At 35.8% G+C, this 19,551-nt stretch overlaps 1 protein-coding gene and 1 long non-coding RNA gene across 3 annotated transcripts in view; one reads left to right on the top strand and one right to left on the bottom strand.

Moving 5' to 3' along the window:
- DPP10 (dipeptidyl peptidase like 10) overlaps positions 1-19,551 on the bottom strand; it is a 634,998-nt gene that overhangs the window by 7,205 nt on the left and 608,242 nt on the right. For both annotated transcript variants that reach the window (XM_019469320.2, XM_019469321.2), the window contains exons 20-24: positions 11,193-11,387; positions 10,474-10,528; positions 873-972; positions 568-626; positions 389-461 (exon numbers count right to left, since the gene is read on the bottom strand). In XM_019469320.2, coding sequence (XP_019324865.1) covers positions 389-461; positions 568-626; positions 873-972; positions 10,474-10,528; positions 11,193-11,387 — 482 coding nt within the window. The remainder of the gene's footprint in view (positions 1-388; positions 462-567; positions 627-872; positions 973-10,473; positions 10,529-11,192; positions 11,388-19,551) is intronic.
- Positions 1-19,551, top strand: part of LOC109278747 (uncharacterized) — a 63,280-nt gene that overhangs the window by 14,347 nt on the left and 29,382 nt on the right. The window lies entirely within an intron of this gene.

Here is a 19,551-nt window from a genome sequence, read left to right as displayed (position 1 = left end):
AGTCACCAGCCATATGTGGTTATTAAATTTTTAATTAATTAGAATTAAACAATTTAAAATTCAGTTCCTGATCATATTAAACACATTTCAAGTGTTCAAGAGCCATATGTGGCTGGTGGCTGTAGTGTTCCACAGCACAAGTACAGAACATTCCCATCATCCCAGAAAGTTTTATTGGATGGTGTTGTCATTGAGACTCACAACTTCCTTTCTTCTTGGTCTTGACTTCCTTCTTCCTACTCCCTATCACAAATTGACTTCTTTGTGCCGCTATCCTCTGCTATCACCTTCAGAAAGTTTACAGGGTCCTTTGTAAGTAAGTTCATAGATGTACCCCTTTGTTCAAGGTCAGACCCCATCAAGCAGTAGCAGCAAATACGATACTTACTGTCAGCAGTCCCGTGAATTATTAATATATTTTCTTCTTTTAAGCCATGAATATTATGGAGGACACTGGATGCCTATAAGGAAAGCACAAATATCTCTATATAGATCTACTTATATTTGTAATTTGACTGAATTTTTAGAACAAGTATACTCTTTCTAGATTATTTTAAATTTTGTTACCTGGTATGTGCTTTCTTCCCTAGATGGCATACCAAGATATCTTTCAGAGAATGCTGAGGCTGTGACCCAAGAAAACAGAAATTTTAGAATTTAAAAATCATTTGACTAGCTTATTTCATTATTTGATTTCTACATTTCACATGCTCCAGTAAAATTGATTGAATCAGTGAGGTGATAAACAGCTGAAAACATCTCTGATAGCACACAATAAGTGAGGTCAACTGAGCTCTTCTGCATTGGGATTTTCTTTTTTTTTTTTTTTTTTACAAATCAATACATTAGGTCAATTTGTGGGAAGTACTCACCATACAACTTCAAGTCTGTGATGGGTGCAATCACTGATCCACATTTAAAAAGCTTTTCATCTGATTTTAAGATCATTGATGCAATATAGCCTCCATACCCCTGGCAAAATTAAAAAATAACAATAATAATAATAATAATGCATGTGGTGTGTGTGTGTGTGTGTGCGCGCGCATCAATTATCCCTGGAGATAATTTTAGCTTTTGATCACTATTTGGTAATATGCATAACAGAATGTCTTCTGATGTCTCAGACTTGAGGAAAGAATACACTAAGATACACTTTGTCCAGCTGAAAAATTGGAAAATAATTTAAATTTTTAACAAGCTATTTTAATAACTTTAGGGAAAATATAAAATTAATTATATATCACCAGTGTCCAATGTTTGCTCTCTCATCTCATGTAGTATATTTGGGAACAACTCCAAACCATTCAAAGCTAGGGAAATATAGCCCTTATTAACTCACACATCATTTTCAGCAAATTACATATGTACATTTAGTGAAATATTTAAAAATGATGGTTATGTAGAAATAGGAAATAAGAATTAAATATTTATAATCTATTTTCACAAATACAGATTCTGCTTTCAGTCCCACACAATTCACTATTTGAATGAAATGAGATTGATAAATAATATTACTAGTTACATGAGTTGGATTATTTTTCAAATTTAATTTTTAAATGTCCTCCTGCAAAGCTTTTGAACTAATTTAAATTCTTTTTTTATTTTTTTATTAAAAAATTTTTTAACGTTTATTTATTTTTGAGACAGAGAGAGACAGAGCATGAACGGGGGAGGGTCAGAGAGAGGGAGACACAGAATCTGAAACAGGCTCCAGGCTCTGAGCTGTCAGCACAGAACCCAACGCAGGGCTTGAACTTACGGACCGCGAGATCATGACCTGAGCTGAGGTTGGCCGCTTAACTGACTGAGCCACTCAGGCACCCTGAACTAATTTAAATTCTTAAAAAAAAAATCAAGATGTCCAGTTTTCTTTTGTAGTCCATGATTTGTCCAGGAAAATTCCAGAAGAGATTTTAACAATTTAATAGATTTGGGCTAAGGGAATGACCTACTGAGTTATATATTCATTTTATAAATTAATTTTTAGCTGTACTCTGAGCAGTGTTCTTCATCTTGCTAGATATCAGAGTATCCTGGGAGATACAAAAACAATGAATACCCAGGCCTTAGCCTCAGAAATTCTGATGTAATTTGTTCATGATGAGGTCTACTTTAAAGATTACCAGATGATATTAGTGTTGTCCTATGCAATAGTAATCTGTCTTCACTAAATTCTTGAGATGCGAAATACAGAATCTCATTTATGCTTATTTGGACTATTATTTAAAAATTGGGATGATTTTTAAATAATTGACATCAAAGTCCTAAATGCAGTCAGAGATTACCGAAGTATCTGAGAGAACAAAGGGTAGCAGAATATGCCACCCCAAAATACACCACTTTGCCTATTGATTATTTTGAGCTGCAGGCACTTGGAGAATAAGAAATGACAGGGAAAGCCTTTCTCTGAACTCCCGCTATCTGCCTAAAGACAGATCCTCCAGAAAGAACTCAATTGTCATAGATCCCCTTCCTGGGAGTGTCATCAACTAAGGAAGATTGACTCGTCACTAGAAGTCCACAACACACCTGGAGAGATTGTCACAAAGTATCACATTTCCTATCTGTTCTTCTAAGGTCCCATTCATCTTTGCTAATAATCAGTCTCCTAAAAGGCCTATATCCCACTCCCCTTTCTCTATTAAGATGGTATGTAAGCCTGAATTCTAAACTCACCTGAGAGAGTTACTCACTTTACCTGGGTATGTCCCATGTATACATGCGTGAGGTGTACATGTCAATCAACTTCTGTTGTTTTTCTCTTGTGGATCTGTCTTTTATTACAGGGGTCTCAGACAAGAGTTCAGAAGGGTAGAGGGAAAATGATTTTTCATCCTTTGCACATGTCTGTTTTGTCCTAGATTAGTTGGCTAGTACCCAGAAGCTTGAGCAAAGCTTCTCCAACAATTGGGAACTGAGGGATGTAAAATTATCCTTTATAGACATAAGCCATCACAGAGTGCCTTTACTTATTGTTTTTGTAAGATATAAAAATATCCTTAGGTCAGCAAAATTCAGAAGTAGTAGGCTTAAGAGTGTTAACACATATAAAGAAAGAAGTGGAAAGGAAGAACAGTTTCCCTCAATCCTCTGAATTCATTGCTGATGCCTTGTAATAAAAGATTATCAAGAGAAAAAACAATTGGGGGGGGTGCCTGTGTGGCTCAGTTGAATGTCCAACTTTTGATTTCGGCTCAGGTCATGATCTCACAGTCGTGGAATTGAACTGGGCATATTGCTTGGGATTCTCTCTCTCTCTTCTTCTGCCTCTTGTGTGACCTCTTTCCCTCTCTCTCTCAAAAAAAAAAAAAAAAAGGAAAAAAAGAGAAAAAATGTTTATTAACATGCATACCTCATGTACACATGGGAGATACCCAGTGAAACTGAATAACTCCTTAAAAATGGCCCAAGCCACCACCTTAAATACCATAGTTAGCCAAAGACAAAAGAAAGATGTTGAGCGTGGGGTACCTGGGTGGCTCAGTCAGTTAAGCACTGGACTTTTGATTTTGGCTCAGGTCATGATCTCATGGTTCGGTTCCTGAGATTGAGCCCCACATCAGGCTCTGGACTGACAGCACCGAGCTTGCCTGGCATTCTCTCTTTGTTTCTCTCCCTCTCCCTCTCCCTCCCTCCCTCCCTCCCTCCCTCCCTCCCTCCCTCCCTCCCTCCCTTCTCTCTCTCTCTCTCTCTCTCTCTCTCTCTCTCTCTCTCTCTCTCTCTCATCACCCCCCCCCCCCACACTCATACACATTTTCTCACTCTCTTTTAAAATAAGCATTAAAAAAGAAAAAGATAGATGTTGGAGGGAGCTGTTATGGGAGGTTACCAGGAAAAGAACTATAAACAAGGATAAGGTTGGTTAGGCAGATTTAAGTCTGATTTGCAGTCAGTGCCTTCTGTTAATAAGGGTTTCTTTATGATTTAGAGTCAATCTTTTCATACTGGTTCAGGGAGGGAGACACAAACGGAGATTTCCTTTATACATGTAAATGTCTCTTACAAAAGAGTAACTTCTGTTTCCAAAGCTTCTCCTGTGTCTGCTGTTTTTTAAAAGAATCAGCTCAAAATAATCCTTATGCCAAAGAGGCATTTTCTGGGATGGCATATTCTCCCCTTCAGAAATATGCAGGGATGGGATGAGTTCTGCAAAGCAAGTAAGTAAGTAACTATTATAGAGCAAAAGTGTAGAAAACCCCTAAAAGTTCTGTCCTTAAAGGGAGCTTTTCCAGCATATTGTTCCTTGTTCTTGATCAGGGAGGTAAGACCAAGATGTTGCAACCCAAGAGGTTTCAAGTATGTCCCATGGGGCAACACTGTTTCCACAGTGAAAAATGTATCTCAGTTGATGCACACCTCTGTTGATAACTTTTCTGGTTCTAGTTCCACAATGGAATTACAGCAGACTTTCAATTGATAATAATTTGGTTGTTTATATAACCTGACTACTTTGAGAGAATGGGTGAATATTCCAATCCACAGAACAGCTATACATCACAATTTACTAATATAAATTAATAAATTGGTATTATGCTTTTTGTTTGTTTGTTTTTTACTCCCATTTCACATAAATCTCAGTCTGATTCTCTCCAGGAATTAAATCGAATGGTGTCTTCCAGAGAAGGGGCAGATTCCAGAACAATGCCTTTCAATTCAAAAGTTCATTCAAATCACTTGGAGATCTTGTTAAAATGCCTATTCTAATTCAGTAGATTCCAGGGGATGCCTAGGCTGTTGCTCCACATTTTCAATGACAAGTTCTTACAATATAATAATATAATGAATATCCCTGCCCAAACATCTCCCTAGCTTCAATCAGCATTCCCTACACCAGTGGAGATTTAAACATATATAGCAATGTTCTCGAAAACAGTTCAATCTGTGGAGAATGGGCTGTAGGGTTTTCCGTGTGATTCTAAAGTGAAACCAGGGCTGTAAATCATTGTTGCTGCCCAAAGAGTTACATTTTACCACTTTTTACATGAAAATTTGAGATTAATGAAGCTAAATACTCTTTAAGACTTAATGATAGTGAAAGCAGTTAAATAAAATTCTCTCTATAGCATTCAAAAACCTAACCCCAAAATACTGCTTTAATTTAATTTATTTCAACAAAATAACTTCTATTTTTAAAAGAAAAATAAACACTGGGAGGCGTTAGAATAAATTAAATTTTAATTGCTCACCTTCCTCTCTGCCATTTTATATTTATTCACTGAATGCAAGAATAGATCATGAAAGGGTTCTGAAAAAATACATTCTGGAATAGGGTGGAAATCAGATATAAGTTCTAGCTGGATACAGTATTATAACTTTAATTATCAGAAGATAATTATCAGGAAGATGCCAGAAAATGTGGGTCATCATATTGATTTAATCAAATAGGGGGTGTTTTTTATTTGCTATAGATCAAAAGTAGTTAATACTTAGGCTGTTCTGTTCAGTTGTGCTGTCTGTCATTTCATTGGTTTCTCAGTGATCGTATTTTTCCATTCGTTGTTATGTCCTTTCCATTTGCAAAGCATTTTAGCATTAGAATCTATCTTTTATAAGTTGTTGTCTGGTGAATTTAAAGTATGGAAATGTTTCCTGAGATTTTTTGTATCTTAAAAAAGATATACCCATAGTAGAAGAAACTGAATCTAATAGGTAGATGGACTTAGAGGAGCAGGCAGTAGAGTCTGTAATACCATTTTACTGAGCTAACATTTTCATGTGCCTTGTGTTTTAAGGTAATCATTGAGTTTTTTGAGTATTCCCGAGAGAGTTCATGAATAGTCAAAAAGATATACTGATAGAATTAAAAAAAAAGATATTTCCTGGGGCGCCTGGATGGCTCAGTCAGTTAAGCATCTGACTTCAGCCCAGGTCATGATCTCAGGACTCTTGGGTTTGACCCCTGCATCAAGCTCTGGGCTGATAGCTCAGAGCCTGGAGCCTGCTTAGGATTCGGTGTGTGTGTGTGTGTGTGTGTGTCTCTCTCTCTCTCTCTCTCTCTCTTTCTCTCGCTCTCTGCCCCTCCCCCACATGTGCTTGCTCCTTGCTCTCTCAAAAATAAAGAATAAAAAAATTAACAACAAAAAAGATATTTCCTATCCTCAGATTCGTGATTCTTTGTAAACCACATATCACTTATAGTACACAATGAATTAATTTGAAATAAAAATACTGCACGTTAGGAGTAACAGTTTATTGCAGTTTTATTTTGCATTAAATCTTTATTTGTTTAATGTGATCACAAATTTTATCACAATTCTTACAATTCTGCCTTGATTGTTTCCTTCATATTCTATATATTAAAAGCTTCAACCTTTTAGAAGTGACTCCATGTTAGTAACAAGACCTATCCCAATGGAGAATATTTTATAGTTTTAAATAATTACCTCCCTAAGTAAAGTTTTAACAAGTTTCCATATTCCTATGTTTATACTTTTTTTTTCTTTCTTTATATATATATTTTTTTCGTTCCTAGATATCTGTGTTTCTTGCGTCCTCAAATTTCCCTGACTTAGATCAAACATGATTTCCTAGTGAAATCTTTCCTGTCTTATGAATGAAAATTGCTACCTTATCTTTATCTTGGGCCACCTATCTGCCTCTCTGCTTTATTTTTCTGAATTGTCCTATCATTAACTGACATTTCATATATTGTACTAAGTAAGTTGTCTTTTATTTATCTTTACTCACCGAACTAGAAATTCAAGAAAACTTGTTTGTTTTTGTGACTGCTGTATGTCCAGCACATTCAGACATACTAGGCACATAGTACACACTTGATAAATGTTTATGGAATGAATTAATTTTATTCCCCATTGATGTAGCCTGGTAATCATAGCAATATCCATTCTATGTATCATGTTTATAGGTTTTGAATTTTGCCATCCATTTTCAATTCATTTAGTTAGTCTTTTCCTTTTTTTTTTTAACATATAAGCGAGAAATTTTTTTCTAGAAGTTTTCTTACCATTAACATTTAGATATGATTTCTTGATAGAATGAACATTAAAATTATGACACATTATGTAAGGTTAGGTTAGGTTCTGGGGATAGCCACCTGTTGGCACTGGTGGGAAAAACCTGAGGGACTAATGCAAAGGGATTTTATGACTCAAATGAAAGGAAGACTGCTGAAAGTTAATAAGCTAGACATTCAACTCAATAATTTAAGAACAAAATAGATTTAAAAAGTAGAAGAAAGAAAATAATGATGGTAAGGGCAGAAATTAGGGAAATCAAAAACAAAGATGAGAACAGCTAAGCCAAAATACGGTTCATTAAAAAAGGAGGTGGGATGGGGGATGGAAGGGAGTCAAGCAGGGAGAAAAGAGCAAGTAAGAGAGACTGTGCATGAAACCTAAGACAAGCAAAGGCAGAAAGGCACTAATAAACCAAACTGGGAGTCAAATGAGACCTTATCACCACAGTGAAATGATTAAATGTATAGTAAGACAATATATACTATGCTTTAAAAATAGTCTTTAAATATATATGAAATGGAAACAATTATTTTAAAAGTACTAAAACTGACTTCGGAAGAAATGGAAAAATCTTGATAGTCTTGATTAAATCAATGTAAATATTAATTAAAAATTTCCAACAGAGAAAGAAACAGCCCCAGGTACATTTACAATCTAATTCCAGAAAACCAAGATGATTAGTCCCCAGCCAATTTTATGAGTTTAGGATTATTTTATTTGATATGGAAACAAAACAAGTACATTCCAAGAAAAAAAAATTACAAGACTTAGGAGTCTTGAAGCTAACAATGTTCCTTTGTATGCTCAGAAAGCCACCTTCTAAATTATAATTCAGTCACAGATAAGCATATTTGGTTAATTGGAAATGGAACATTTTTTTCCATTTAAAATCTAATTATATTTCTTTGTTTATATCCTATGTCAGTCTTTCATATATTTAGACTGTCAATTACCCTGAGGTTCATCAGCCCCCTAATAAAATGATAAATATGGGATTTTGAACTTCTAAATCTGAGGCCTAGAGCTTTATTTCTTCCTGTTTATAGACTAGCACTCAGCTTTCTAGTTAATATGAAGGACTTTCTAAGGTCTGTGCCAAGACGTCATTTTGGTTTTGTCACTTTTCATTCCTTTATATGAGCCTTAATTATAGTCAATTATTTTATTTCATGTTCTTTGAACATTTACATGAGAGCCTTTTCCTTGTCCTCTACTTGCTGAATGACTTTCACTATCCAATTTATGTTAGACTTTTTCTATAAGGCATTTTACAACCTTTTGAATCTAAATTTCCATAATAATGAATGTGTGTGTAGCTTATTTGATCTTTTATACTTATGTATGTGTATAGTAAGTAGAACCTTGAAATACATAAGAACTAAGTCCTTTGTAAATTATTACATATCTCAGGACCATTAAAGAGTAAAATGTTGGGGCGCCTGGGTGGCGCAGTCGGTTAAGCGACCGACTTCAGCCAGGTCACGATCTCACGATCTCGCGGTCTGTGAGTTCGAGCCCCGCGTCAGGCTCTGGGCTGATGGCTCGGAGCCTGGAGCCTGTTTCCGATTCTGTGTCTCCCTCTCTCTCTGCCCCTCCCCCGTTCATGCTCTGTCTCTCTCTGTCCCAAAAATAAATAAAAAACGTTAAAAAAAAAAAAAGAGTAAAATGTTGTCAATTTTATGCGCTGTGTATGTGGTAACAAACACCTAATACAGTATTACCAACTTAACCACTTTTAGGTGCACAGTTCAGTAGTATGTAGTGTATTGTGTCTTGTCTAGTGTCTGTATTGTGAAACAAATCTCTACAACTTTTTCATTTTCCAAATCTGAGATCCCATTACCTATTAAGCAACAAACTTTATTTTTCCCCCTCCACCTAGCCCTTGGTAATCACCATTCCACTCTCTGTCTTCATGAAATTGACTACTCTAGATATTTTATGTAAGTGGGACCACGCAGTATTTGTCACTCTATGACTGGTTCACTTCACTGAGCACAGTGTCCTCAAGGTTCATCCATGCTCTCGCATGTGATAAGTCTTCACTGTGTGCACTTGTTAATTTGTTGAGAGTTTCCATGTCTTTGGAATGATCACTTTCTTAGACATTTCCATTATTTTGCTAATATCTTTCTTAGTAATGATGGGGGGGGGGGGGTCGCCTGGGTGACTCAGTTCGTTAAGCACCCAACTTTGGCTGAGGTAATGAATTCACGGGTTCTTGCTTTTCCAGCCCCGCATTGACCTCTGTGCTGACAGCATGGAGTGTGGAGCCTGATTCAGATTCTGTGTCACCCTCGCTCTCTGCCCCTCCCCCACTCATGCTCTGTCTCTCTCTCTCTCTCTCTCTCAAAAATAAAATCAATATTAAATAAGGTATAGGGGTAGGTTTTCATTTATTTATTTGTACTTGTGTCAGAGAAGCATTGTCCCTGTCAATCTCCTGAATATTGTGAAGAGCAAGAATACAGTAAAGCAAAGACATGGTACACTGCAGGTATCTGAAGTCAGGGGAGAGTGGTGGTGGTTTGGGCTGATTTACAATTTATTCATTTGTTAAATAGCTTTCCATATACCTATTTGTCAGTGAATACCACAAAAATTTACCCCCGGTAAAACTGTCGGTTATTCTGGTCCTGTATCTCTGAGTTCACTTATGGATAGTAAAACTTGTTTTATATTTAAATCCATGAACACCAATAATTTTCTTTGTCTCCAAACTAAAATAGTACTAGACCTCCTTCCTTTCATTTTAGCACCTGTATAGTATCTAGCCTAGTGATATGCATAAACTAGGTGCTCAGTGAGTATCTATGTGGAGTCTCTATCCACACTGTGAAAATGATATCGGACCTGACGTAAAATTACTGCAATGAGAAGTAAACGCAGAAAACACCACAGACCTAATTATGAATATTGGTCCTCTTTCAGTTTCTGAGCCATGTAAGTCATCCCTAAGGCTGTGGTACTTGATCCTTCTATAGAGAACACCCTGCCTCAAGAGATTGGTACAATTGGCTCCCTTTTGTTATTCAGGTATCAGCCTAAATATCACTTAATCCAAGGGGCCTTACTTGACCCCTTAATCTAAGAACATTAGCCCTTTCTAGAGTTAACTTGTGTCCACTTTTTTTGTTTTTTGGTTTCCTTGTAAGACTTCATGCTATATGAAACCATGTTTTGCATTTATGTGTTTATCAAGTTCTTCTTTCTAGAAGATATGCTTTACGAAAACAGATTTTATTGTTGTTGTTTAGTTGCTGCTCTACTTATAATACCAGCACCAATTGGATTATAGATAATTGCTGGATTAACAAATGACTGAATGTATATAGTATTAATTATAATATTACATTTTAAAGAATGGTACAGAGAGATTATAGTAAAATGGGGAAATTATATATGCACACATACAAACACATGTATATACCTATATGTATAATACACATATGTAAATCTGTGTGCTTATATACGTATGCATAACATTTCTATTTACCTTTCCAAAAATGCTTAATCTTTTGGAATCAACGTATGGCTGTTTCAGTAGAAATCTGCAATGAGGAAAAAAAAAAACGTTATATTCTCTTGAGTTAAACACACATGGGAATTCATTTTTGGCACCCACACACATGCAAATGTACACACAAAACCCAGAAGTCAAACCAGAAATACTTTAGTGGTTGGAGCTTTATCTTGCTACTCTAAGTGATGGTCCAGTTGTTTGGGCATCACCTGGTAGGAAGATACAAATGCCGAATTGGGGACCCCATTTCAGGCCTACAGATCTACATTTTGACAATATCCCAGCCAGTTTCTGTGTCCTGGTTTAAAGAACCTACTAGTTTTCTAGGTCACTCCTGCCAGCGGGGGAATGGTGTCTGTGAAAGTTCAAGATTATAGTTAACTGGGAAATAATAGACTTTGTAGGTTATTGTAAATAAATACTAGAGTGGTTTAATTAAGGTTGCTCCAATTTTTATAAATCTAAAGTGAATTTTAATTCCAAGGAGGTGGAAGTTCGATAATTGTTTTATTACCTGTGATGAGTGAAAAGTACTTGAAGAAATGAATGCAAGTCTATATGACTAACTTAGAAAATTGTCTATTCACTAAAGTACAGATTGCTGTACTAAAGTGCATGATTCAGAGGTAATGTATCATATACCTAGCTTCTGCATTAAAGGAAAAACAGTAGGAAACTGCGGACCCACTTACTTCACAGCTGCTATTTGGTCCTTTACTTCCACTGAACCTAACCTTCGATGAATCTCCTGCAGAATTTTCAGGCCCTGGAATCCACTTCCTCTGCCATCAAATCGTGCCGTGATAACATTATCTGTGTCAACAAGTACTGAATCCCAGTCAATGTGGAACTTATCTGTAACCAGCTGGCCTCCTGGTTCTTCATCCCTGTAAATACCAACACATTGGACCAAAACAAGAGCAATTGACCACGTGGTAGAAATTTTAGCTTTCGCACTTACTATTTCAAAATTTTGGAAAAGACCCAGGTTGCCTATTAAAATTTCTGTTAATCCTTGATAAGAAGCCTGAAAGTATCTGTTAATCCTTGATAAGAAACCTGAAAGTATAATGCCATTTTCCTTTGTAAAATTTCAAATGAAAAGTTCTCTAATGCACTGAAAACATGAAACAAGATTTAAAACTGTTCATACGAGATTATTGTAACTCATTTTTCAAATGAGAGAAAGGAAGAAAAATACATTAACTTTCCATAAGCATTTCTTTTTTTTTAATTTTTTTTAACGTTTTTATTTATTTTTGAGACAGAGAGAGACAGGGCATGAACGGGGGAGGGCCAGAGAGAGAGGGAGACACAGAATCTGAAACAGGCTCCAGGCTCTGAGCTGTCAGCACAGAGCCCGACGCGGGGCCCGAACTCACGGGCTGCGAGATCATGACCTGAGCCGAAGTCGGCCGCTTAACCGACTGAGCCACCCAGGCACCCCTTAACTTCAGTTTTTAAACTTAGTAAAAATATGACCAGATGGTCATACTTTACTCTGAATGTTGATAGGCAAGACGCTAAGGCTCAAAGACTCTTTGTGTCCTTGTCTTTAATACTGGCAAAATACTGGCATCCTTGTCTCCAAGAGTTTCGTGTACATTAAATGGCATGATGTATTTGAAATATTTTACAAAATATAGTAAGAAATGTAAAACAATGTTTAGATTCATCACACAGTAGAAACCTGTTGCTTTTCTGTTTGTGAGCAGTTTTGCTTATATTGAGCATATTTCCTTGCAGTTAAAAAACCAAAAAAAAAAAAAACAAAAAAAAAACTATATAAAGGCTTTGGGCCAGTTGTGCAGAAATCAAACTGGGCAGTATCTGTGGATAAAGGTAATGTGTCATGTCATATGATGTATTATGTCAGATGGACCAATGATACCTAAAGACTTCTAAGAAAATATAAAACTAATGAACAGACCCTTTGGAGTAAGATCACACTGTAAAATGTTTTGTTGATATGTAAGATAATAGTTTTCCAATTTATATATGAACCCCATTGCATTGTTCACAGCAGTTTAATGAGTTGAGTTCAAAGCTAATGTAAGTGTAGACAAAATGTTAAGTCATAGACATTTTATGGCAGGCAAATTATCTTAAGATACAGTTTAAAATAAGGCACATTTTTCAAACTTAATGATTAATAAATGTTTGTAGAGTTTTATAAACAAAAACCTTTAATCCCTTAAAGTTTGCAATACCCAATGAAAAAATACAATTCCACTCCTTTGGTATTTTCTCTTAATTGCCATGTTTAACTTCAACATTGTCTTTACAGTTTTTCAGTGTTAGAATAGAAAATGATATCAATACATTACCAAAGATCTTAACACATTTCTCCATCTAGTTGGGTTCATTGTTCTTTTTTGGTGTATGTTACATGCATATCTATTTCAAGATGAGTTATCAAAGAACATGAATTATGCTAAGCATTGTCCTTATAAGGAAAAAGCCAAACAATTGCAGGAACGGGATGGAGATTCTTCACAAAGTGTTGAGCAAGAAATACTAGATTATTTTTCTGCAAATGAAGGCAAAAAATACTGCTTATTCGGTGAGATAGAAATAGTAAGACACGTGGCAGTGAGAATGACCACAAAGAAGTACTCCAAATCACCCACCGATAAGAGGGGGCCACGACTCATGTATTTTGGTCGTGTAGAATTGGTGAGCTCCAGTTTATTTTGTTCCCTTTTGTCTTTCTCTGAGTGTCACCTTCATCTTTGTAAATTTTTTTAAGATCTAAGTGTTTATACATAATTTTTAAAAATCTTGATTCTAGTATAGTTAACATATGGTATTGTATTAGGTTCAGGTGTACAGTCATCTTCCTGCACTATTTTGTTTGACTCTCTGTCTCTGAAAACTCTGGGGACCCATAGAAAGGAGGGCGTTTCAAGGCTGAGAGTGGGGACATACAATTTTGTTCAAAAGCTGTGGTAAAAGAACATTTACATCTGTTTTAAGCAGTGGAAAGATCACAACATTTATTTCCTAACCCAGGTAGAAAAATAAAATTAATACTAAGCTTTTCTTAGAGGTTAAGTTCTTGGGAGACAGGCTCCTCATTTATTTCAATACCTTCAACACTACACGTGCCTGAATGGATGAAGAGTTCAAGATATGGGCATATAGTAAAATATAGAAAGGAAGATGAGTTTTATACATGATATTTAACAGACCTTTAAAATGACAAAACAATCTTTATGACCTAACAGAATACCTATACCAAACCTGAATTAAAGTGTGAAGAACAATCAAATTGTTCAGACTGCAATGTTTGGTCAAGTTCACAAAGTGCTACTTAAATTCATGTACGGAGCTTGAATTTATGTTCAAAAAACATAGATTTTGGTCCTGACTTTGTTAGGAAGTGCTGAGTTTCCCTGAGTAATTATATGCTGTTTTTATTTTTATTGTTCTTGTTTGTAAAATACTATGTTGTAAATAGTTAAAATTACAGTACATTTTTAAAAGCCTTTCCCTAACAGTAAAACTAAGGTTATAATAAATGGAAGGGAAATATATTTTTTTAAGGTGGGGAAGGGGAGAGGGAGAGGGACAATCTTAAGCAGTCTCCACACTCAGCACAGAGCCAGACATGGGGCTCGATCCCATGACCCTGGGTTCATGACCTGAACCGGAATCAAGTTGGATGCCCAACTGAATGTGCCACTCAGGTGCCTGAAGAAAATATTTTCTAATGAGTACTCTTTACTTGACTGATCTATTGCGTGACAGAATTTGTTTTCCTACATGGCAGAATTTTAAAGCTGCTATACTGATAGCTGTGTATCTGTCCAGTGGGATGTGAGAGGAGGAGACACAGAATTGGTTAGTCACCTCGGTTCTTTCCTCTTTCTGGGCCTAGAATAGATAGATTTCAGCTGCATGAAAGCTAGATGAAAGCTAGAATCATTGACAACTAAGTGTTGCAATTTTATTTTAGATAGGATAGACTTAAAACGTGTGAAAGTAAGGGAAAAGAATACAATGGAAGGTGAGCTTAGGGAAAACAAAAATAAAACTGATGCCACAAAGAGCCATCGCCACACTAAATTTTTAAGGAAAATCAATTGTCAACCCTTCTGATTTTGTCTTTAGGAGATCCTTCATTTCATAATTGGTGAGTTTTACAGGACATTAGCCTTAAACAATATTTTCTTTGCCTTAATATGAATTTTACTAAATAGAAGTTTATAGTTAGGGATGATTTAGTTGTAACATATATGAAGTTTGACCTCTTTGAAGCAATACATACATACATATGTATGTGGGCTAAAGGCCTCTTGGCCGATTCCTTCTGTTTCTTATTTTATGATCCTTAGATTTCTTCTCATGGATGGATTGTCCTACATGCAGAATGGCAGGATGAGTTTTGTTGTATATTTACTATATCATATGAGAATTATTATTTTTGCCTGTCAGAGAACTGTTTCTTGTCCACATGCCCCTCTTCTTCCATTAGGAGTATTATTAATATCTGTAAATTTCTGATCTGTGGTTTGTTTATAATACAATTTTGGCTGAATATCATAACTAGTTCTGCTGTCATGCTGACAGCAGAGAGCCCAATGTGGAGCTCGAACTCATGAACCACAAGATAATGACCTGAGTCGGATGCTTAACCAACTGAGCCACCCAGGCACCCCATGATATGGTCCAGGTTATTTAGGCCTCTACTTAGACCCTTTCTTACACTGGCAAAGCCGGTGTTTCTGGTGGTAGTAATGATAAAGCCTAGTTGAGAATACATACAAAATTAGGCTTATCAACCAAATACTCAAATTGTATTACTCTTCAACACTTGTGTTCATATACTTGCATTCATAGATCCTGTTCACATTAAACCTTTTAGAAAAACTACCTGCATCAATCCACTGGAATTAGGGATTGCAGGGATGTGGGAGTTCCATCCTGGAAAGAGCACAGGGTGGTATGATGGTAAAACCAAAGTGAGTTGAGCCCAGGTCCAGTGGCTTTAGACAAATTACTTCCCTTCCCTATGCCTAAGTCCCTAAGTTTGCTTATCTTTGGTGTAGAGGATGATAATAAGACTGTCTCCCTAGTAAAATAATGGCAAGGATTAAATGAGAAAAAAAAATATATGCAAACATAGCACAGTGTCTGGTTCTTGATAGATACTAAATATTAATTAACCCAGTTCTGTCCAATGCTATAGGACTTGACCTTTTCATTTTCTGTTTCCCTCTTGGAAGCTGAGCTGCCATATCTGGTGATTCCCTAGGCAATTCTGCATTGATAATTGCTGAGCCTTTGTTTAACAATAGTCAAGTTTTTCTTATTTTGCTTAGTCTAAGGAACAAATTCAGTTGCATTAAAAATGTTCTACTTTGGGGGCACCTGGGTGGCTTGGTCAGTTAAGCGTCCAGCTCTTGATTTCTGCTCAGGTCAGGATCTGCAGGTTGGTGAGATAAAGCCTTGCATTGGGCTCTGTACTGGCAGTGAGGAGCTCCCTTGGGATTCTCAATCTCTCTTTGCCCCTCTCTTGCTCATGTTCTCACTCTTTCTCAAAATAAGTAAACATAAAAACAAACAAAAGTTCTGCTTTTCACAGTGGGTGGGTCTTTCAGTTAATTAGAATGAAAGATGTGTATATGTAGACATGTGTGTGTGTGTGTGTGTGTGTGTCTGTCTGTCTATTTGGTTACTTTCCACACATGGCTATTTGTGTTTGTACTATGTGCATCCCTGTATGTGTAAGTTCTTTCTTTTGCTTCCACAGATGTATAATTTTTCTAGCACCAAAAATAAAAAATAAATAAAATTAGATAAAAACAGAAAAATCTTACCCTGGTATGCTTTTCTCGATTATAAAATGTATGCCATAGAAATTAGGTCTTTTTTATTTTTAAGGCATTATTTTTTTTCAGTAAGTTTTCTTTATATTGAAAAAGCTGTTGAGATAAGTAATACTTTTTCTTGATCAGAATTTGGATCTTGAATTTGGGAGGGTATTTTGTGTTAGTAAAATGGGATCTGTTTTTTCATCCTTCCACTACCCTGCTACTCCTTTCTCCCACTTCCTGTTTTTTAAGGTTTGTTTCTTTGTTTGTTTTGAGAGAGAGAGAGAGAGCAAGCATGCACAAATGGGGGAGGGACAGAGAAAGAGAATCCCAAGCAGGCTCCATGCTATCAGTGCCCTCTTCCTAATTTTTAATAAGTAGCCTTTCTCATATCAGGTTCAATTTCTATTAAAGGTATTCTTCCTTGCTTTGAAAGGAATTTAATCATATTTTGTTCTTTGGTTTCTCTTGATTAAAAGCCACAGATTATATCCTTAGCATGATACAAAAATTGCATAATGATTATCATTAGTGCAATGAAGAAAAAGCAGAATCCAGTTCATTAAATCAAGTTATTTCTATTGTTGTAGGAAGCTGAAAAATGAAAAACTTATCAGAATGCAGGATGAAACACTGAACAGCATGGATATTAATGAACCAGCTATAAAACTCAAAAATGGACTGTTAGTATTATCCACACAAAATTAACCTCAGGATAAACATCTAAGCACATGAAAATATTGGAAGAGAACCAATGGAAAAGGGCCTCAGGGATATCTCACAGATAGAAATTGTGCAATAAAATGAGAGCAAGTTCCAATCTCCTAATCATCTCTGCTGTCAAAGTCTTAGTACATTAATTCGTATCCATTGGCCAGTTTCCATTTGGGATAATTTCTAACAAATGGGTGAGGAGGTAGAAAGGAAGGAATTTGCTGATCTTTAGTTTCAATTACTAGGAATGCCTGTATCATCACTGAGGTAAAACAGCATTTGATCCCGTTCCTTGGACCTCTTTAGAGAGGGTCACAGTCAAAAGAAAGTTTAGCACATTGCATAAATGGATCACTCAGAGGAGAATCAACCTCATTCTTTATTTTATATAACTGTTAGGTAAATGTCTTATACAGTAGGCCCACTTCACTATCTTTGGCATATGAGCAATTACATTCTCAAAAGGAATTTGGAATTCTTAGCTGAAAGAGAATTAAGAATTTAAGGTTTTAAAAGCCTTGAGGTGCCTGGGTGGCTGAGTCAGTTAAGCATCCAACTTCGGCTCAGGTCATGATCTTGTGGTTTGTGAGTTTGAGCCCCACGTCAGGCTCTGGGCTGACAGCTCAGAGCCTGGAGCCTGCTTCGGATTCTTTGTCTCCTTCTCTCTCTGCCCCTCCCCTGCTCATGTTCTGTCTCTCTCTGTCTCAAAGATAGATAAACATTTAAAAAATAAATAAAATAAAGGCCTTTTTTTTTCCAAGTTCTGACTCTGGGCCTTTTCCCAAATTTATACCATATCTTTTGAAGGTTTTTATCTTAGAAATTTTAGGGAAAAGTAGTAAAAGTCTGAAAATGTACCTTTTGGCTAAGTGTTCACCTTTTAGTATATGTCTAACATGTAACACATTACCTACCACTTCTGATTATAACATCTGCCCTATTATATTCATTGGACAAAATAAAATAATGTATAAGCATTGTAAACTGCATGATACACAGATGATTTTTTACAAGAATATCCACACATATGAAGCTATATGTGTATTATATATATGTATACATATCTTTTTATACTTTTAATTCTTTTTTAAATTAATTTATTTTGAGAGAAAGCACAGCAGGGGAAGGGCAGAGAGAGAGGGAGAAACAGAATCTCAAGAAGGTTCCACACCAAAAAAAAAAAAAAAAAAAAAAAAAAAGAAGGTTCCACACCACCAGCACAGAGCCTGATGTGGTGCTCAAACTCAGGAACCGTGAGATCATGACCTGAGCTGAAACCAAGAGTTGGACGCTTAACTGACTGAGCCACCCAGGCACCCCTTATGCTTTAATTCTTAAAGATGCAGTAGGTTCTGTTCGACGTGTGTTCAGTTGATATGCTATATTTCATGTGATGGATTAAAAGGGAAATGATGGCGACATAGACATCACTGTGGTTTCTGCACAGATTTTCCAAAGACATTAATATTTGCAGGTAGTCAGAAACACACTTTCTTAAGATGAAAGGGAAAGCCCTCGCAATATATTAAGACTTCAAGAAAAAATGTGAAACTCAGTAGAAGCGCCTTGATTAAGGGCATGTTATGGATGGCATAGTAGCTCTCGAAATCACTGGGTCCCTCTGGATTAGGCTATTTGATGACAACTGAGAGTTCTGATTATAGATGTTGCAAAAACAGGGAATAGAATAAATAGTGAATGAAACAGGGCACACCTAGATTTGGTTTGTAATTTTTATAAAAATGGTACAATGAAAAATGGCTGAAAGAGAATGCTCTCAAAGAGGAAGTGCCCATTTCCAGGTTGAATAAAATGGAGTAACTCTAGATTAAAAATGCTATTTGATTTAACCCTACAAGAATTTTACTAGGAATCTTAACGTCTGAATTGTGGTTTTGTTTACAAAAGTTTAATAGTTTTGAATTTCTTCCCCAGTCTCATTTCTCCTAGATATTCTGTAAATGTTAGCATGTGATTTTGTATAATACTTGTTTCTTAGTAATATACATGTGATGTCATAAAAGAAAAGTCTTTGCTTCTGGCAGAGCTTCTAATCCTCATTGATACTCCTTAATTCTGCTTTGCCTGTATGCTGTATAGTCTTATATGAATGTTTTTATATTTAAGGCAAAAAGGAAGAAGATTTGAGAACCCTCAAATAACATGTCATTGATGTACTCGGGGTTTTGTTAGATTGTCAAAGGAGAAAGTTTCTCAGCATCTTTGATTTAAATTTTCAAATACATGTTAAACTAGTAACATACTTAATATTTTCTTCTATTGTGGATTTTAGAAAAAAATAAACTATTAAACCAGAAAAAGAGAATGATTTAAATATAGGTATATTCTTACATTTATGACCCAGTGTATGACCATCAAAACTTTAGAAACAGTAAATTATCAAATATTTTTTTATGAAAAGTGTTTAGGAGCTATACCTTTAAATATACAATATACTTGTATGTTTTCATTGGTACTAGTAATCAATATTGTTCATACGAAACTATAATTCATGTCATTC

Source organism: Panthera pardus, unplaced genomic scaffold, assembly GCF_024362965.1.
Source record: "Panthera pardus isolate Hobbes unplaced genomic scaffold, ASM2436296v1 HiC_scaffold_10, whole genome shotgun sequence".
In the NCBI taxonomy this organism is placed as follows: domain Eukaryota; kingdom Metazoa; phylum Chordata; class Mammalia; order Carnivora; family Felidae; genus Panthera; species Panthera pardus.
The sequence above is the reverse complement of the archived record's forward strand: the minus strand, read 5'-3'. Positions and strand labels throughout refer to the sequence as shown.